The sequence below is a fragment of the Pocillopora verrucosa genome, chromosome 14, assembly GCF_036669915.1.
Source record: "Pocillopora verrucosa isolate sample1 chromosome 14, ASM3666991v2, whole genome shotgun sequence".
Lineage (NCBI taxonomy): Eukaryota > Metazoa > Cnidaria > Anthozoa > Scleractinia > Pocilloporidae > Pocillopora > Pocillopora verrucosa.
Genome location: NC_089325.1, coordinates 4,379,683 through 4,400,314, shown reverse-complemented (window position 1 = coordinate 4,400,314; position 20,632 = coordinate 4,379,683). Strand labels below are relative to the sequence as shown.

The following is a 20,632-nucleotide window of genomic DNA, read 5'->3' as shown; positions in this document are numbered from 1 at the left end:
CTCACTCGCTGTCAGAGAATGCGTTTGGTACCACAGCTTTGAGAAACTTAAACCATATAGTGTTTTAAGATTTTTAAGTGAAAAATGAAGTTTTAATGGACAAAAAATAACACAAAGTGTTTCAGCCGCCTCTATTCCTTTACCACAGCGCATGCGTGAACTCTTTGAACCCTGCGAGACAGTTTTGAAACTGCACTGGTCTCCTAGGAATCAGTTCCAGACTATCATGTAATGTTATTATCTATGAACATATTCATTTAATAATTTTCCCTATCCAAACAATTAATTGTCATCATTATCACTAGTATTAGTATAAAGCATTGGCCCACTAAGTTACTTTGAAAACGTATAACTAAATTATCTTCTTATTTCGATAAATACCTGGTAATATGAAAAAAAAGGATAACATGACATCAAGGCTTAAAAGGTAAGACTTTAATGAGGCAAGAACTCGTGCCTATCAAAACGCCATTCGGTTCCGGCTATCAACTGTGCCACGAACTCACGATCGACCATCCACCAGTCATAATTATCTCTAAGAAATTTAAAAAAACTTTTATTTTTTGCCGAAAAAATTGTTTCTATCCGTTGACGCCAACACAGTAAAACGGCGTCTTCAAACGTCTCTATAAAGTATTCGTTTTGAGTGACCGTTTTAACCTGATATGTGTGGATAGAAGACCAAACGACCGTTTTAACCTGATATGTGTGGAAGGAAGACTAAACCCGGAGAAAATCTCAAATGCTAAGTAAAATCGGATGAGTGTGACAATTTTATTATAACTGATTAGTCGTAACTATCGAATCCTTCGGTCGGCAGGAGACCTAAACTTGTGAAAAAAAAAAATTTGCACTGTCATAGCTTATTTATCACCCTTGCCCAGCTGATTATTTTATATCTCCTTTATTCATGAAAATTTTTCTCTTAACCACATTGGATCATCCGGAATTAAGAAATAATGTTTAAAGATCGGTTTACTGAATAAATAAACGCCAAGGTTACTGTATCATTAAACGCTTACTGCTCCATCTTTTGCCATCCTCTTTCCGTTGTTTTTATCTCTCATGTTCTACTGCTTTTTTTTCTGACAGCCCAAGAGTTTATGGTTTAGAACCTGTTTTTCGTCATTTTGCACATTCTAGAAAACGATTCAAATTCTGATGTCGTGGTTCTTTTCACTGCAACGGTTCAACTGGGAGCTGAGGTATAAAATTATGTTCACGGTTAATCACGGAATTTCCATCACACTAATGAACCGTCTGCGCGATTTCCGAAACTCCAAAACTGGTCGAATTGAAATTTTTCTTTCCTAACGAATTATGTTCCCTTCCATCCTGAATTTGGATTTCTTCTGGGTGCACTTGTGACTCTCGTGCAAGGTTTGTGATCTGTCAGGAAAAGACGTAAAAATGAAAAAGGTTAAAGATATTAGAAAAAAGAGGAAGAAAGGAACAGAATGGAAGAAAGATAAGGGAAGATATTAAGGGCATAGATTCAAATGGATAACATACAGGGCTTATAAAAGAGTAGGACAGAAAAGGAAATAATCCGTGGGAAGGGGAGAGATTGACGCGACTCTTGCCTCGGAGAAATTAACGAAAGGACCGAACAGGATACAGCAGAACAGGGTGCGAACATAATGTTATAGAGAGGAGAGGAAAGGGAAAGAAAGACATTCGCCCTTAGACGAGATTGTAAAGTAGTTTGAGTAACAGTTAAGCAGTGGCACATGAACCGGCAGAGTAGTTCCTTGTCCTTTGGTTCCAGGTGTCGCACAGGAATTTGAATTTTTGGCTTTGCAGAGAGAGTACTTGGAAGAAACTCACCGAGCAACGAGAACCAAGAAAAATTCAAACCACATGTGATTCCAGGCTCGGGAATCAAACCTAGGTCTCCTCAGGGAAGAGGGGTGTACTTTCACACTCCGACATCCACGAAAGCGATATAAACTTATGTTCTGGTCACATACCTTTGGGAGAAACACTAAACCAAGCACCATGGTGGTACACAGGTGTATCAAGGAATTGTTGAAGATCCTCTTGGCATTATAATTACTCAGCACAAACTCCGCTGTGATGGAAAGCCCCGAGAACAGTAAAATATTGTAGACAGCTACCCCGATGTTCTTGGAATCGTTGAGTTCAGCGTAGTGAACATTTCTCGTTTCCCAGGCCAGGAAGACGCCAAACAGAAGCAGTATGCCCTTGTATATCAGTATACCAAGAAACCATTTGGAGTAGTGAGTTGAATCGCATTGGTGAATTGTTATGTGAATGTGTATGTCTTCGTCGTCGGGGTGCATCTAAAAATGAAATTGAAGATAAGTGTTGATTAGTTAACACTGGGAGACGCAGCTGGCCTGATGGTGAGCGGGTTCTACTTTGGGTCGAAAGGTCTGAGTTCAAGAACCGGCTGGGTCATTGTGTTGTGTTCTTGAGTAAAATACTTAAATTGAGTGCCTCTCTCAACCCAGGAGGATAAATTGTCAGGGAAGCCCGATGAAGTGGTGGGGGTAACCTTGCAATGGACTCGCATCCCATGGGGGAGGGGGAGGGGGGAGGGGGGGGAGTAATAACATTCTTGGTCTCTGCGTACCAAGGAAACCGCGAAAACCGCGATAAGTTTCGGCTCCAACTTGGCTAAAATACAGACTTTATCTTGTCAAATGTCAAATGAGCGATTATTGCTGCTTTTGTGACACAAATTAAAACTGAACGTATTTCAGTGGTCAGTTTGGACAAGGGAAAACCAAGAAGCGACGATACGATAATCTGAATTTCGTTTGGATCGTTTGAAATTTCTGCTCATTAGGAAATATCCTTTAAAAAGTTGGCCTGCCATGGCAAATGGGTGTGTGGTACGGGATTCCTTGATTTTATATGCAAAACCAAAATATGCGTTTAAAAATTCCCATCGAGACAAGCTTGTCAAAATATCCGTTCTTAAACTTTCTTCAACCCTTTTCTTCCATTTAGACATGAATAGAATGATGTATCCTTGGAACTTGCGATAGTGAATCAAGCAATACATTTGTTCGGGGTTGACTGACCAACAATCAAAACATAAAAAGGTCTCAAGACTGTGGGGTTTCTTGATCAAAAGACAACTTCCATGAACTCTATACCTTATCGGATATTTGTATGGTTTTTGCTTGTAAGGGATCCACTAGTTCCCAGCTCACAAGCACCAGTATATCCAGCAGTAGACCATGGAGTATTTTAAGCAATAGGTGAGACGTACTCAGACCACTTATCTGTTGGAAAAGATGAATATGATAACGAGAATGGTGGCATGATTGTCGATGAATAGATAAAAAGTAGAAGGTGATTGTTTTCGTATTTTAGACAAATGTAAATAAAATAAAATCAGTCGCTTTCGAAAATTGTAACACAAGCACTTGACTGGGAAATAAATAGTCTCTCTATTCTTCCAGTGACTTTTCTAAGATCCCTGAATCCTGAAATCCTTTCAACCGTGTCCATTTAACTGTGTCCTTTCAAATCGCGTTAAATTCAACTGCGTCATTTTCACTTGCATCTTTTTAACTACGTCCTTCTCGACAGCATACGTTTTCGACTGCGTCCTTCTTCAAAGCGTTTTCCCGACCTTTTCAGCTTCTTTCCTATTCACGACCTTGACACCCGAAGGACCACAATAAAAGATTTTCTTATTGCCCTTTCAAAATTTTCAGTCATTTAACAAGTGAACTAAAAAATGAAATACTGAAACGCTGGGAATGTACCTGTCGTTTGAGACGCCTGTTAGTAAATATCTTGTACACACGCCAAGTCTTCGATAACATTCCTCCAAACACCAATGTAAATCCGACAACAATAAGGTAAGCGCGCACCTAATGTAAAAAAATAGATTTTCAAAGAGCTGGTATAGATACAAATTTTGTTTCGTCAAACAAGCGGTGGCTGATTTCTTTACAGCTGAGTTTATAGATCGAGTTACACTCATAGTCGAGTTGAACAAGGAAACAGGAAAAAGGAACCCGGTTTTGTTTTCGCCAACAATACAAAAAAGAGAGAACTCAGGAATTAAGCAATAATCAATGACTTGCAATATATGTAATTAAGAGACCAAGCTAGTTTCAGGTTGTAGTAAAATATCAAATTAAAGAGATGATTTCTGGTGGCAGAATTGAGCTTAGAAACCCTAAGGGAAGGAAGATGCTCCTGTAGGTAAAACATGGGAACCATTCAGTCTCTTTTAATTTTTTTGTTACGCTGCTTACCTTAATTCACAGACGTCCAGTACATAGGTTCGTAGAGCATAACATATGCGATATGGAGTATCAATTGATTACCAGAACTACTTACCACGCAAACAGATCTGCTTCCTTTTCCATAAACGAATGAATTTCCCAAAACTGCCAGGAAAACGTGGATATAGCATAACAGACAGCCAATGGCCGTTATGCTATTAAAATGTGGTGACGACATCTTGATTATCCTTATGTTCAAACAAAAAGAAAACAATCAACAAAAATTAGCTATCGGATGTTGATCTGCGAGTGCAAAAAAGTCTACTGGTCCTCACTCTCCGGACTAAGACATGATATTTATCAGAAGTTAAGAACGTTGAAATGACTTTTAAGCAGATGATAGTACCATAACACTTTCTTCTATAAGTCAAATTTAACTTGCTTCTTCTACCAGGTTCTACTAAGGAGGTACGACCGACGAATACTTCCCAATCCGCATTACCCAATGCCATCAGTAATTAGAAATTGTTGTTAATCTTATTATATTCTACCAGCATACGTTTTGGTTAAACTTTCTTCGCCTTCTCATGCCCGGTTCTGCAGCCGCATTCAAGTCAGCGACCTTTCAAATGTACAGCCAAAGACTGAAATTTGGGTGAAGTTACCTATGTTTTCTGTATAATATATTTAAAGTCAGGCATCCCAAAGAGAACAGCACGCCAAGAGAGGATGTAACAAGAGTCATGATGGTCTGTATCCTTGGTGCTTCATAAGGTTCAGTTGTGTTGGTTACTCCGTCAGCCGGAATCTTGCCTTGAAACGCGATAAATATTACAGTGAATAGAGTAGAAAATAAAGATAAAAATGACAGTAACAATAACAGCAAAACAACATCTTCCAAAATTATCGACAAACAACGATATCATCAACAATAAAGAATGAGAATCGGTTATCTGGGACATTTTTTCTCAAAGTTTAAATGGCTTAAATCGGCAAAAAACAAAGAGAACGTTTTAAACTAAAATATGTTGCTTCATATTTGGAAAGATTGTAACCAGTACATTTTTAGCTTTGCTAATCTAATTTGAAAGCTTCTTGCATTTTCGAGGAGTTTTCTAACAATTACAAAAATGTCGCGAGTTTGAAAGATTACAGCGTAAAAAGATTGACTTTTAGAAAGCCAAGACCAAAGTAGTGACCGCGGCAAATCAAGAGAAAGGTAACTGTCTTTAGGAGCCAATGAGAATTAAATGTAAAACAAGTTAAGTGACTAAAGCGCGGGAAAACGCGAGTTGTCGACTCGTTATTGGTTTTAGTTTTGCATTTGATTGGTTGAGAGGATGACGCAGGTTTTGGACACTAGCCGCGATGCAAAGCTCAGTAAAACCAAAGCAATCCTGGATTAATTTTGTCATACAAGCGGAAATCATTCGGTTCGATTTTCAACTGATAAAGCGAAGTGTAGTTCAGTTTCAAGGCTAACAAAAGGCTTTGCTGTATTTGCGATATTGTACTAATTACCTTCCCAGATGAACAAAGAGTCATTCAACATGGTGGAAGATTTGTCACACAATCCGATCACTGTCCTGGAATCACCTGAAAATGAAATGTAGGAATGTGTGACAGTTCTTTGAACATAACTTTTACTTTAAGTATTTGGCTGCAATTCTGAATCAATAAAGATTTCGGAAATGTTATAAAGAGCACACCTTGTTGTTGCAAAATCTCGATCGTATTTTCTCTATCACCCACTCTGTTAAACTTAACAATGCCCTGTAAGAAATTAAATGAACAGTGTATCATTTTAGACAGTATCTCAATCTTTGGAAACAAACTAATTGGCTGTTTACAAAGGGGAGCGGAAAATCGATCCAAATACAAGCGAAAAAAAGATTCAATTGAGAGGAAAAGTGAGGGGATCAAGCTTCGAACTACCGGCTTTGCATTTAAGTTTAAGAGCTAAAGCATTCGGTGACGCTCCCTCCGAAGGCAATATGGCAACAAAGATGTAGCATCTATTGAAATTTCATTTTAGAAGTTATTTACAACTGGCGATGTTTAGGTTTCAAGACATGTTTTGGTGGACTAGAAAGTAAATTTTCGTCCGTTAAGGTAGAGTGCAAGAGAAACAAATTCCTTTCCTTATGAAACTTTCAATTGTTCCGACAGTGATTAATGCGCGTGCTCACCGACATGCCGATGTAGGTCAAATTCCGAAGTATTCGTCGGAAGAGTTCGGCGGCCTCGCGATCACCATACGTTATGTTTGTTAAACTCTTGTTGCGTGCTTGAAGAGCGAAGGAGGACTGGTGCAACGTTAGTGCGATGCTCCAAATAGCGTCATACGCAAAAGAGGAAAATCCATTTGCTGGGTAATTTATCTTCCTGCTCCGTTCTAAGAGTTCATCGTTAAGTTCAACAGCAGTCTGTAATGTGAAAATCCGAAAAATGAATCGCTGGCGACTAACTACGGTCATTGATAATATAGATCACAAAATAAAAGGAGTTAATCAGTATTCGCCTATATAAGATCAATCTCTAATATGAAGCAGGTAAAAAAAGTAGCTTATAGTGCCTTCCTTAATTTGTGGCTGAACGCACGAGCGGGAAATATGACCGAGGGACATCTCGTGTTCTGATTGGCTACCCGAAAGTCAAAAAGTGGGCCAGTCATAACCAGTATGAAGAAGTCCATTCAAATTGGTGACTAACCTTCCCTGAAATCGTAGGGGTCTTGGAATCCCCAAGAGGTAGAGGTCTGGTGGCGAGATAGTTGCCTGCTGCTAAAAGTATGTCGTCTCCACTACACGAAGTGTCTCCAATCTTCGATTCCCACCACTTTTCACTGTACCATCCTGGAAGAATCCAAACGTATTTCCTGCCTGTTACTCCTTCATGGCATGCCTAAAAGAGAACAGTCACGGGTATATCTCAAATTGAAAAAAACACAAAACTTTTTTCCAAACAATGTAGAGAGCTGCTCTGTTATTCAGTCTTCGACTACCTTAAAAATAAATGTAACAAATTTCTCACCTGACATGCGATTTTTCGGAATTGATCTTCATACATCAGGCCAATGATGATTCTGACATCTCTCCTCTGAAATAAATCGCGATGGTGTTAAAACTACCCTTAGTGTTGGTTAAGTTTTTAAGACGTTAACAAAATCGATTTTGGAAACAATGAATTATCCTCTGGATATAGTTAGCCGATAAATAACTGTCAATTAAGCCTTGCGGCCCTTACTTACGATCTCACCTGGAAAAGTATGGATATTAAGAATTGAAAGTGATATGGGTTAGTTTATCAGCAGTAATTACTTGAAGGTTTACCTTAATGTGACGAACTGGATGCCTGTGTTCCTCTTCAAAACTCTCCATGAAAACGATTGAGATGTTGTTTTTGGTAAGTAACGCCATCAAGTTCTCTTTGGTCTGCAAAAATAACAAGTGCTTAATTTCGACCCTTCAGATGTCTCTTTAAATGTTTTGTGACCAAATAAAAAGTCATTTTATAGTGATATATAGTTTAAGCTGATGTTAATCAGGTTCACGAAAGGTTATTCGAGATTTCTTGGTTCTCTCTCAAGTCATGATTAAAAATATAATTAACTTCACTGGATAAATTATTCTCCATTTAAATATATCACGATTATGTAGGCCGGCAAACAGCTGGAATTACCTTTGTGAAAATGTGGTCCTGTTGCACGAGAATTGCGACTCTGTTCCACTTGAAGTGTTTTAGTAAGTTCACAATGGCAAAGTTGTTCAGGGCCTCAGAAGAACAAATGCGGGAGTAGAGTGGAAACCTTGAGTCATCTGAGAGCTTAGGAGAGGTATTGCTGAAACCAACCTTGGGAAAAAAAAGTAGTATTTAGGGAGACAATCTCAACAACAGCAACAACAACAAAAGTAGCTTTTTTTTCTATTAAATTAAAATGGATTCCTTAGTTAGACGCATTGAGATGCTACTGGGGGAAAGCTTCCTAATCTAAATGCATGATATTACATGCTTTCCAGACCTTGAAGCTTATTCTTATACCTCATGATTGCAAAATCTGAATTTCATAATTGACCGAAAAAATGAGGTCAGTGGTTCAAGACGTGATGTGTACCTGCACTGCTCCCCAAAATGGGGCAGCTTCTGCGATGGGTTCTGCAGCTGGAGAGCAACCTGGTGCCGTGAACATGATCTTATTAGGAGGCTTGGACACTAAATCCAACATAGCTTTTATGGCGGCAGCACTGTCACACTGATGATTCAAAATTCAAAGGAATGGTTAAAGATACCATCTAAACTCAATTAACTCAACCTACTCCTCTCTACGAACGGCTGTTTCTTTTTGTCCCGGTGAAGGTTCCTAGTAACAGAAGCTTAAGATAAAAGAAAAGGATATTAGAACCTGAAAACCTTGCGTTCTTCTTACTCTTTAGCGTTTGCTTATGTAGCTGTCATTTCCAGTGAGGAAATACCTTACATTCATTCGGAAAAAAACGCCTTTGTTTAAAACTTAACCTCTCCATATGAAAAAACTACCCTTATTATTTGAATTAATGAACAATCGATAGACATCATGTGGCTAAAATGGAACCGAAATCGGGCTTTACTTAGGCTTAAATCGGTGCCTCTCAGATACCATACGTTGGAAGAGAAACAACCTTAAGAGATCTTTCTTCAAGGATTTTCATTTTCAAATCTGACTTTCTGATTGTGATGATACGTCACGATTTTTTTCTCTCAGATGGACTGGCATTAAAGCAGTTGATCTACCTGCCTTGGTCCAAGGTCCTGAAGTCCAAGACCATTTCAAATTGTCTCTTAAGCCTCAGCTGATGCTGATAACAGCTCCTGGTCCCTGAACACACCAGTCCTCATTTTACGGCTATCTATCTTTTTTATGCCATCTTTTCTATGAGTGTGTCCTAGGGCTAAGAAGGCGTTTAATATACCTTAGAATCTCTCCACTCCTCCTGTAAAATGTACCCTGCCAAAATGGACCGGTCCCTATTCACGTGGTCCAGCGCCATCCGAACTGCCGGCATAACACCCTTGGAGCTCCAACCTTTTGAAGACACGTTTACGCCGTAGAAAGTACCAATGTACAAGTTCTTCAAACTGTGAGCCCACTTTCCCATCAACAGAATGGAAAGCAGCAACCATGCAGAGAGCGTGATAGTTTTCATCATTTTGGGGGGACCTGTAAAAGATGCTATCATTTAAGTTATGAACTCTGCTTCAGTCCACAACACAAGTCTATTTTTTCAGTTAAACCCGGTTTAACTAAACATGTTTTGCTGGTGTGAATAAGGTATTATTCTCGAATCCGCAAGATACCAACAAATCATTAGAATTTCAAACCTTGGCCTTCACCCTCAGTGAAAGTGATTGAACTATACCCATCCTCCTTGAGCCGTGTATGTGTGTGCATTAAATGAGAATACGTGCGTTTCCTGTGAGCAAGCTAATATTTTCTCGTTCTGTTTAATCGATCAAGGAGAGTATCTGGTGTAACAAAATGGTTATTGCAAATGCAAATTTTAGTTGTCACCAGTAATTGGGGTGCCATTTACAGGTTATATCTATCTGAAAGTTTTCCATAAGAATACCGAAAAAAAAGGAATTTTTCAAAAACCAGCCCTGAAGTAAAAGTTTCTAGAGAAGCTGTGGTGTTGCATCGTTGGGGGTATCTTAAGATAATCTGCCATTATTAACTGAGTTGATGATGTAAATTGAAACCGTAAGAAGTTTCCAAGGGTGACGTTTCGAGCGTTAGCCCTTCGTCACTTTGCCTCTCGTGTCATTCGGAAATCATATTACTCTAGCGACTCAAAATGCTTCCTGGTTGCAGGGTTAGGCGACTCTAAAAGCAAAGCAAGCTATTCTGTTGTCTGCCTTCAAAGCAAGCATTATGAAACGGTTGTTATCTAATATGGTGCATGAATACCAGATATGAATTATTCACTGATGTATATATGACCTATCGTTAACATTCTAACATGTTGTGCTTTAGGATGCTATAGTTGTTCACAACCAAGCGAGCATTGAATCAATATTCTGTTGAGCTCATATATTTCCTGGCGCATTACATCAATAAATGTGGAGTCATTTGTTTCTGTGAGCCTAATCGCGTTGCTTTGTAAAACGATCACAAAATGTAAATTTTATAACATCTAGAGTGCATACAAGGTGCTAATTGACTTCCATATTTTTTCCTTATTAGTAATTTGATCTGGTTTCTCTTAAAAGGCCTTAAGGTTGCCAAGTAAATTTAACTTGATTCATCTAATTTCAATATCTCTGGTGTCTTCACAACCTTGATCCCAACACTCTAGATCGAAAAGGTGTACACTTGTGAAAAAAGATAGATGACAATTAGCGTAGAACAAGAACAGGCCATAAAATAAACACTCGCCAAGCTTTTTTCCGAAATGTGAGCCACCACTACGAATAACCGAACTTGAAAAGACCTGTTCTTGTTCCCTGTTTTCAAAAACATTTTAATCCCTTTTAGGCGTTCTCTGCCATATTTCCCTTTTCTGCAACCAATTTTCCCTCTGCCTTAAAATAAATTACGGGTATTTCTCACTCCTCACGAAGTAATTAACTCTTGAATCGATGACTAATGACGTATGTTTCAGTTTTAAGCGGGAATTGCTGAGGTGTGTGTTAATGAAAAAACCTATGTTTTGACATACTATGACTATTCGGATGATCAGTTAGCCAATCCAACTTAAAGGTAATATTGGATTCTGGATACTTTTTCTCATTTTCATCGTTTATCGCCTATTTGTTGCTGATTATTTCCCAGCCGCGAGGAACATCTTTTTCCCTGCGTTTTGAAAACTAGATCAACGATACGCTTTTAAATCTTATGGAAAAAATCTAGTAAACCACTTTTCTGCTAATATTTATCGATGGCTAATAAAGGATATTTGAAATAATCAAGCTATTTGTTCACATAGCACATCATAAGCTCTACCTTCTTTGAAAAGATTCTGTTTTCTAGATGAAAGTGAAGGTATCAGAGATCCTGAATGGTATTACTTACCTCTTCGATAATTCTCCACGCCTGATCAATTTCCTCTTTTCCTTCGAGCAATGGCAGCTAGAAGCAGAAAAAATAATTAAGAGAAAAACTATGCAGTTTGAACACCTTGAATGCAGCTGCTGATGTCAATTTGCTCTCACTGCAACACTAACGTAAATCTCTCTCGTGGTTGGTTGATGTTTTGAGTTTAATTGAAGTTAGTGGGGTGTCATTGAATGTCTCCGTCATACATATTTATTGAAAAATTCGATGATTTTTCATCATGCGCTTGAATCAATGAACAAATCGTGCAGAGTTTTAATTCAAACGAAATGAAAAGGATACATCTTATTTTTAAAAGTTTGGCTGTAAAAGACTGCTTACCACCCAGATCTTATTGCCCCAAGGTATATGACAATCTGAGAATCTGGGAAACAAGCGGCCGCCAGACGCCGTTTGGGAGAGGGGTCTCAATGAGGTCAAGGCTCTTACGGCTAACGGTTAAAATGTTGGCCCTTATAACGCTGACGGTCAATTTTTCTCCGTTAGGGTAATCGGAAATGTCCAAAATTAATTTCAATTACTTTCAAAAGTCGGTAATTCATTTTCATTGTTCTTAAACACATTTAGGACTATAGTTTACCTCTTATTGATACTGGAATTGGAATAAAGAAAAAAATATATAAACAAAGTACCGTTACATATGCATGGTATTACAAAAATTGTTAAATATATCTTATTAGACTTTTGGGTGTGTAGTATCGTTGAGTATTTTTAACAGTTGTGTCGTATTTCGACGAGCCTGCAGGGCGATTAAAAATACAAACAATGAGTAAAAATACTCGGCGATACGTTTAATACGGTTATTTATTATCTAACTGCTTTAATTCATGCGCCTTTCTTTAAAAGTGGGAAAAGCAGAGCAGTGGGGAGTGGGGAGTGGGGCAGGGGTTGGGGGGGGGGGTTGGCGTGTGTGTGTGTGGTGGGGGGGCGGGGGGGCGGTGTTTACCTCTTCAAACAGGTTTTTTGATGTTTTTCTTTCCTCCTCCAAAGAGGAGGATGTTCGGTCCGTTACCTCTGAAAGAAAAGATAAATTATTAACCACAATTAAAAGAAGGGAAAAAAGCAAAGAAAATAAAAACACCTAAAAGATTTTGGTAAGAAGGATAACCTTCTTCTAATATCTTTGTCATGCGCTTAGATTCAGTGCAGATATTGTTTCACTCACTCTGTCTGAGCAAGCTAACAGTCCCAATGGAAAAAGGGAGCTTTTACCCGCGTTCTGATTGGTCAAAAACCTGTTTATTTTTGTGCCGCTAAACCCACAGAGAACTAAGACCTTTCAGTGTTTCTTCGCGTTTTTTCTTAATTTAATTAAAGCAGTAGTTGCTTTTAGAGATAGAAAAAACTCACTCTCTCTCAACACAAAAAAAACTGTAATACGAAAACTCGGTGGGTTAAGCCTTTAGGAAATTTCGGTATAATGTCATATTTTTTAGATATCCTTTTTTCGCAGCAGATTCTCTACGGTTATTAAAACACAAAATATTACATAAGAGTGATACTCCGCTACCTTTTTTTCCCCAATTTTCCAGGGAAGAAACTTTCGAGTTGACATCGTGAAATGATTAAGCTTTCTTTCGTTTTTTTTTCTTTGTTTAACCCAAATTGGTGGGACAGATTGGTGAATACGTTTGTGTGACCATGTTTAAGTTTCTTACCACTCTACTTCGTCTCTACTCAGTCTCTACTTTTATGCAGAATAATGAGCAGTTTTTTCCTTGTTTTAAACGGATAGGATGATTTTCACATATGATAGTAGCGCTAATTTTATTTTCAAGCTATTTTATAAATCATATGATTTAAGCATGCTGTTTCTTCAAAATTGGAATTGTTAACACTTTCAATTTTCATCACAATCACATGCGCGCCAGGTCATTTGAAACAAAGTGACTGAGTGATAAAACCACAGCCCCTTGTAACTACATGAACAGTATAAATTTTTCATGTAACGCGAGAGTTTACCGCGGAATTAACATTTCAATTCGAAGTTACCTGCCAGGAAAGACACCAAGAACATATGATATAACAAAATAAGGCGTGAATATAAAAGCGATCTACGCAGTAATGACTTTCATATATTCATTACCTAAATTACCTCACCGAAGGCTTTGATGCCCTATCCACTTTAAGAAGATAAAATCACATATCTGCCCTGTGAAAAAAAGGTGTACATTTTCGGCAAGAATAACTGCTAAGCGATTTTGATAAAACGGTGTACATAAACGTTAGAGGAATGATTAAAGTTTCGTTTCTGTAGTATCAATTTAAATTATCTAAAAGAAACATTGTCATCTTCCAAAGAAATAGGAAACATCTTTTATGTTCATCTTTTTAAAGTGCAGTTCCGTCTCAGTAGTTTTAAAGCTCAGTTTTGGAAAGATATGAACTATTAATTCAATATGTAATCGTGCCGGTTGTGATGAGCGCAATGAATTAAAAAGTTTCACCTTGCGAGAAAATCCTTTTGCCTGCAGATCGGGAAAATCCATAGCTTGTTTGCATTGACACTCGTTCTTCAATAATACCAGTGATGTTTGTTTTACGACGGTACAAGATTCATCTCTCGATTTCTCATTTGCAAGATTTCTTGCCTCATTAAAAACGATATCACAGATGATCAAAACTCACCTTTCTAGGTATCTGCAAAATTACTCTTAAGAGAGCACTTCCAAAAAATCTCTCTTGTTAGGTCGTATTTAGACCCCTCAATGTGGTCTTTTTAATTACTTTTTTCAAAAAAGTTTGTCATATGTCTTCTATTCGAATGATTTTCCCTTCTCTTCGCTAGTAAAGATAATCTAAATTTAGTTCTCAATGGCAACAATCGTGAAAAACATGCAGCCGTAACGGGTTTTCACTAAAGGAAAATTAATAAACCTCGCAGTGTGGTGCTTATCTGTCAATAAATGAAATTGGACTGTTGCTGTCACAACTTGACAAGATGCCAATTGACTTAGAGGAACGCTGTGTTTCCTCTCACTTTGTTGGCAGAGAGTGCGGAAACTCAGTGAAACAAACAAAATTACGATAACCTTCCTCAATAACCATAACAATTTTTAGAACATCCTTGGTCGAATAACAAGCGCAATATACACTTAGAAATTGTCGCAATCTCCGGCGGTTTTTGGGCTTTTAGTCTCCTGAAAAAATGTACTGTTTTTATATAGATCGAAAATAGTTATATAATTAATTAATTGAGAAAAAAAAACGCACACAACAAAATAAAGAAGTGATGGGGGTTGTACTTGTAAAGTTCCGTGAGGCCAGTAAAAGCTCACGCAATTTTTTTCGCTGTTTTCTTTTTTATTCCTTTTATTTTGTAAATGTCTACATTTTGTAAACAAACGGATATTGCTTAAAATTAACATGGGCATGTCGCTAAACTTTACGATGAAGATGTCAAGTGTAGAGAACCCTCGACCAATAGCTATGGAGGATTTGAGATTGAAATTGATGTTATAAACATGATTAAGCTTGAGTCAACAAGTCACTTTTATCAAAGTTGTGCGCTTCTAATCAATTCAAGTCATTACAACAGTGATCATGTAACGTACATGAAAAACTGAAAGAAGTTAGACCCATGACGGAATGATTTCATCAAGAATAAGGAAAAATGTCTGATTCAACGACAAGTGTTTGTCTACTTATCTTTAAGAAATGTCAGAAAATATCTACAATCAATTTTACTTAATTCAAAAACGTTTTTTGAAGTATGGGTCTTTCACTTCAAGCAATGATATTTAAGTTGAAAACCAACTAAGAATTGGGCACCTTACTAAAAAAAATGCTGTCGGCAGACGAGCTCTTACTTTGGTGTGTTGCTACGCTCCAATTCCCGTTTTAAAAAATTTCAATGTTATGTATATGTTACGGGTATTAAATTGCACGGAAGTTGGACTAAATATGTAGTCTTTGTGCTGCGAATGCTCTAACAAATTTGTCTGTGCTCAGTAGAAGACTCAGTAAATCACAAGCCTTTAACGGAAGTTTCATTATCGTGCGAGGTCTTGCGCGGATAATGTCTGAATTTGTTCCGGACTACAACGACAAATATTCTTGAAATTACCCGCTCAACTTTAAAGAATTGAGAAATGTGAGTTTGACACATTCATTTCCTCTTCAGACGAATTCGCTTTTAGGAATAAAAAAAGAAAATGTCAAATTGCAAAAAACAGTCTTAAGGTTGAGCTTTGCAGCCGTGAAGAAATATATTTGAGAAACTGGAAGGGTTTCTTAGAATCAGATTTACGTTCTTCGTCTATGCGACTGAAAAAACCGTTTCACAAAGCAGAACCGGCAAATATACGATTTCAATAGTACTTGTAATAAATGTCAAATCAACACTTGAGACAAACATCCGTGCTACGAATATGAACCTTGCTAAGCCTGTAGCACTTTGAAGATATGGATGATTTACTCAAACATATGTCAACCGTCATGACTGAGCAATACTAAGGATACAATGAAAGGAGGAGATCACGCACGGTATCCTCGTGCCGTCAAGGACAAGTGATGAACATGAAATGTGTGTTTTTTCGGTTCTACATGATCAAAAGGGATCATTTTTGAATATTTTCGTTTTGCTGTACTCGGTGGTAATTGAATGGTATATCTAACTCCGGCCCTTGCAAAAAAGGTCCCTGCTTACGGTAAAATACAGCATGAAAAACTAACTAACTAAGAAGCGTTTACTGCCATAGCCATTGATTTCATTCTCAATGGCTCTTTGGTACAAGCTACATTGAGTGATTACGTAAGGACAGACATGCACGTTATGCATTGGGTCTGTGTTTCGAGATACATGATTACGTAAGAGAAGACGTTATGACAGCTGCAGCGTGTCAAAGCAAGATACCATCAAATTTCAGGAGCATCATTTCATCAAGTTATCTCTTACAGCTCATGTTGAAACTTATGATAAGATGGCAAGTTAACCTTCGGCTTACATTCAATCTGTGTTTTATCTCATTATCTCATTTTATCTCATATCAATTTTTCCAGCTGTTTTCTTTTCTTCAGTGACATAATAAACTTTTAACGCTTTAAAAGCGTTGACTAGCCACGATCGCACCGATAGAGCACTTTTTGACTGTGTCGAAAAAAACAAAGCCAAGTTGATCGGTAATAATCACAGCGAGCAATCAAAGCATAGGTTTACATCATTATCAGCCAATGAGAACTCGAAGCGCGGGAAAAAAAACGCGAATGACAAAGTCGCGATTGTTTTTAGTTTGCATTTGATTGGTCGAAAGGATCGCGCGAGTTTTCTGAGCCAATCATAATGAAAATTAAGCAAAACGAACACAATCTCGGAATACTTTCGACACGTAATTGAAAATTGCTCTATCAAACTGTCAGAAACAAACGTAAAGGAAGAAGAAATGTTGCTTTATATAAAGCGCTACCTTGATAAGGAAATCGGAAATTTGTGGCAGGTTTTTCAAGGGGTTTTTCGATCCTAACATATGAAATGTTTTTTGATAATAAACATGACGAAAAACTTGGCACGATATGACGAGATGTAGCTGCAGTGATTCAAAATGTTATGCTAACAGTTTTCAATTCGGTATAGAAATCTATGGAGTAAGCCCCGCCTGTTCGCCCCAGTCCACTCTGCTTCCAGGATTCGTGAGGCATGTTGGGTTCGTTTGGAAGCCAGCTGTTAATCCATACAGAGCTAAAAAAACAAAATCAAATAAGTTCACGTGAGTGCAAGGTATTGAAATTTTCTTCATTGTAAAACAGAAGAATTTGGTGCAGAACGGCAAGTACGTACGTTCTACTACATCAGCATGCAATCCACTACTCCTTCGCGCTTTTTGTGAATTATTGTTATTTTTTAACCACTGCTTTTAAGGAGGTTCTAAAGAGAATGCTGCTCATGCACAAGTACTCTTGCTCGTATCCGCCTTTTACTGTGTTACGCGCCACTCCTTTCAAATCTATGTGGGTTACGTGACAACCCTATAACCGCTGCGAAGCAGACTTCAATGCGAATTGCGAAGTTTGTCAAATGCCGGTCTTAACTAAGTTACGTCTACGACGTTCTCTCATCAGATAAAAAAATTGCAAACCTTTCCGGGAAATCCTTTGTTGAAATTTTTGCGGGAATGTGCAATTTCTTTCTTCTAGGCATCTTCATTTAAATCTTTGTTTTCATGGGTTTAGAGTGATGGGCGGTTCATACTTTACAAATTGCGATAACTAACAAGTATCAAGTTAAACTGGTCAGTGGGTCCTTTGGTGGATTTTCAACGCAAAAAAATAACAATAGGAACAAAGAGTTTTTGGTTTAAAAACTCCATACGTATACAAAATCATAGGGCCAGTGCGTAAGTAAGGTGTTCACCAACGTGACTCCACAGAGTCACCTCACTGAAGATCATAAAATCTCTAGATTCACCCGTGACTGTCTGCACCCCATTGAGGGTGGCTAAGAATGGCTTTACATCTCACCGAAGATAACGGCTAGGGGAAAAATCAAAGATGAAAGCCATAATGATGATAATAACAGATCGTGGAAAACATAAATTTGCCAATTAGTTTCTGTAATAAAGCCTTACCCGACATTTAACTGGTCTGCAATACTGTGAGCTACTTTAACATCTTTGCACCAGACCGAGGCTGATAAGCCATACATTGTTCCGTTTGCTCCTACTACAGCCTCGTTTGCAGTACGAAACGGTATGATTCTTACCTAAGGGAAAAGCGAGCTATATATAGTTCATTCCGAACAAAAATTAGAGGGGATAGAAGGAAACGGAGACAGAGGGTTGTTAAATTTATAAAAAAGCTTACGCAAACTGAAAAAGAAATCAAAGCACTCAAGAGAGTTTATTTTGTTGCCGCGTTTTCTTGGTACAACTGCTATCGGTCTTTCATGTTTCGTTCCTTAAAGGAAAGAATCAAACTGTCCTTTGAAAGGAAATAAAAGAGAGTGTTTGGGCTAATTACTTTGCTGAACCTTGCGTCTTCAGGAGTTGGTTTTTAAAGGTTTTGTCTGACATAATCCATGTAGGAGACGCATTGTAATCTAACCAACGGCAACACTTACATCAGTTTTGCTGTTTACATTTCTTTCTTTTCTCATTAATGATAAGCTTCGATTATTCTGAGAGATTCTATTGACTTCTCGTCGAAATATAAGATTACAACGTATCATTTAAATGGACAATCCTTTCTTTTCTGACAATAGAAAAAGGAGTATTTACCACTGGGCCTTGAACCTCCAGGGTGTTTATAGTACTAATGGTTGAACTTTGGAAACCTGCATATAGATATCAAATGTTAAGGGGTTAGTAGGAATTTAAAACCATTATCATACTCCTGACTGATCGACGTAAAGCTATTTATGCTGACCTCCAAGTACCGTGGGCTCCAGGAAGAAACCTTTGGCTAACTTGCTGTCAAGTTTTGGAATTTTCCCGCCCCACAGAAGCTCTGCTCCATCGTTCACTGCGCCTTGAATAAGACCTATGATCTTCTGGCGATGTTCCTTGCTGATTAAAGGACCAACCTAAAGTATATGATAGATTTTAACGACTAGGCTCTCAATAAAGTAAGTTGAAGATAAACTTTTTGCATCCTCATGAACTTAATCTACATGTTTGAAGATGGTTACTTGAAATCCACGGAGTCTTTTTCTTTAATCAATCTTAACTATTAGTTTATTCCATCTTTGCAAACTATTACTTGTTTCCCTTTCACTATTTAAGCTCTTGACCCTCCCAAGATTTAATTAGTAATTCTCCTTACTGTCTATCATACAATTCATGTGATGTTAGCTTGAAGAATTTGGAATTGGATCAACCAATAATTCCCTAATTTATATTTTTCTTTATTCTTATTACTTGTCTCCTTCATATCGTACCGATAGTGTAAGGAGAAATTCTGTCTAGGTAACTATTGGGACTTGAGGGGTTAAGGGAATTAATTCTTTATGTTGCAAAAAGGACCAAAAGACTGTTATCACTAGTTACGTAATGCGGGCCATTGTCACGTGATAGGGTAGTGTGAGGCATCAATAAACCGCCATTTTGAATTTGGTGCGATGTTGGTTTATTTTGCAATTGACCTTTTGGAACTTTGAACATTAGTTATTTGGATTTTAAATTTGGATATTTGGATGTTAGCCTGGCTAACAGTGGGTAACTTCGCTACCTTTAAGACTTTTTAAACTTATTTAGGTACTTTTTTTGTGAAATAGAGTATTGTAATTTTTTCAATCTTCGGCACTTACGCTTAATCTAAGATGGTCAGAATAGATTGAGAGATTTCAGTCCTTCTAAAATCGTAAATGAAATGCTGGGATGCAAACAAGAAGATTTGTGGGCTTGACTTGCCAAGTTTTTCTTCGAGGTTCAGTGTTTTCCTGTGATTTGTGAGGAGGTACATGAAGCCGAGAAAGACGTTATTTTACCTGTATCCCTGTCTCATGTGCACTGCCAATCTTCAACCTCTGTACCACTCTGATGAATCTTTCAGTAAATGTTTGCAAGATGGATGCGTGAACGAAAATGCGGTTGATAGAGTGGACATTTTGGCCCTCGTTGCGGAGAAAACTGGGAACAAAACAATACGCTATTGAGCTGGTGCTAATTTCAACCTAGTTTTAATTATGGCTAGAACCCACTTTAATCATCCCTTGATGTATTTGAGGGCGACAGAACCCGAATATTGTTTATCATGGTGATTGGAACATTTGGATTGCGACCAGCACTCCAAGAGGATCAACGACACAAATTATTCGAGATTGACGCCGCATGATCGTAATAAATTCAGCGCATATGATTGATTCACAAACAGCGAAAACTTGAAATGATAAACAAGTCAGGCAGAATTATGTGGGAGTGTAACTAAAAGAAAAGCTATATTTATTACCTTCCTCTGATTGCAACTGGGAGAACTTCCTCTAAATTAGCGTCGTCGAAGACGATCATCGGATGACAGTTTCCTAAGCGAAACATGAACTTTTTTGTATAAAGAAGCTGACTTACAGCAAGTATGGCAGATGCAGTCCTCTCGCTTCCTGCCTAAAGAGATGGAAAAATTAACGGTTATTCTGCATTAAGAACGTCAATGCACATGCACTTAAAGTGATATGTCTCTCAAGTCAATCACTATTTTAACCGTATAAGCGGATTGAATAGTGTACGAATGAAGAAAGGAAAACTTCCAGTATATCTGTCAGCTTCTTTAAACAACTTGTAGGGAATATCCTGAGTATGAATCTTGAAAGTCGAAAAGAGGCGATAAAAGAGTCAACATTTCTTGCTCAAGAAAATTGTCAGTGTTATAGAGAACAGGGATCCAGACCTATACGTAGTCTGCG

The 20,632-nt window shown here is 37.9% G+C and overlaps 2 protein-coding genes across 5 annotated transcripts in view; both read right to left on the bottom strand.

Annotated features, from left to right (window-relative positions):
- Nucleotides 1-347: 347 nt before the first annotated feature.
- On the bottom strand, nucleotides 348-14,209 carry LOC131795074 (gamma-aminobutyric acid type B receptor subunit 2). 3 transcript variants are annotated; one of them, XM_066161361.1, is made up of 19 exons: nucleotides 13,930-14,209; nucleotides 13,388-13,453; nucleotides 12,248-12,315; nucleotides 11,260-11,316; nucleotides 9,161-9,408; nucleotides 8,326-8,463; nucleotides 7,893-8,063; nucleotides 7,544-7,645; nucleotides 7,245-7,310; nucleotides 6,924-7,115; nucleotides 6,401-6,637; nucleotides 5,921-5,984; nucleotides 5,733-5,807; nucleotides 4,877-5,024; nucleotides 4,327-4,459; nucleotides 3,744-3,851; nucleotides 3,126-3,254; nucleotides 1,971-2,303; nucleotides 348-1,389 (listed from the first exon to the last, which is right to left on the bottom strand). In XM_066161361.1, the coding sequence occupies exons 5-19, from the start codon at nucleotides 9,395-9,397 to the stop codon at nucleotides 1,249-1,251; spliced, it is 2,274 nt and encodes a 757-aa protein (XP_066017458.1). In that variant the 5' UTR covers nucleotides 9,398-9,408; nucleotides 11,260-11,316; nucleotides 12,248-12,315; nucleotides 13,388-13,453; nucleotides 13,930-14,209; the 3' UTR covers nucleotides 348-1,248. The 3 variants fall into 3 exon arrangements, with proteins under 3 accessions (XP_066017458.1, XP_066017459.1, XP_066017457.1); XM_066161362.1 differs by having other exon boundaries at nucleotides 13,397-13,453; XM_066161360.1 differs by having other exon boundaries at nucleotides 13,402-13,453.
- Nucleotides 14,210-14,597: 388 nt separating this feature from the next.
- LOC131795096 (2-aminomuconic semialdehyde dehydrogenase-like) overlaps nucleotides 14,598-20,632 on the bottom strand; it is a 12,439-nt gene continuing 6,404 nt past the window's right edge. For both annotated transcript variants that reach the window (XM_066161547.1, XM_066161546.1), the window contains exons 6-11: nucleotides 20,182-20,333; nucleotides 19,721-19,862; nucleotides 18,661-18,817; nucleotides 18,513-18,568; nucleotides 17,865-17,998; nucleotides 14,598-16,978 (exon numbers count right to left, since the gene is read on the bottom strand). In XM_066161547.1, coding sequence (XP_066017644.1) covers nucleotides 16,837-16,978; nucleotides 17,865-17,998; nucleotides 18,513-18,568; nucleotides 18,661-18,817; nucleotides 19,721-19,862; nucleotides 20,182-20,333 — 783 coding nt within the window. In that variant the 3' untranslated portion in view covers nucleotides 14,598-16,836. The remainder of the gene's footprint in view (nucleotides 16,979-17,864; nucleotides 17,999-18,512; nucleotides 18,569-18,660; nucleotides 18,818-19,720; nucleotides 19,863-20,181; nucleotides 20,334-20,632) is intronic.

Coding starts and splice junctions, on each gene's coding strand:
- LOC131795074 (XM_066161361.1), bottom strand. CDS start 9,397: ATGATGAAAACTATCACGCTCTCTGCATGGTTGCTGCTTTCCATTCTG. Junction 7,116..7,244: donor TCCGAAAAATCGCATGTCAG/GTGAGAAATTTG, acceptor GTTCTCTTTTAG/GCATGCCATGAAGGAGTAAC. Junction 5,985..6,400: donor TGACCTACATCGGCATGTCG/GTGAGCACGCGC, acceptor AATTTCTTACAG/GGCATTGTTAAGTTTAACAG.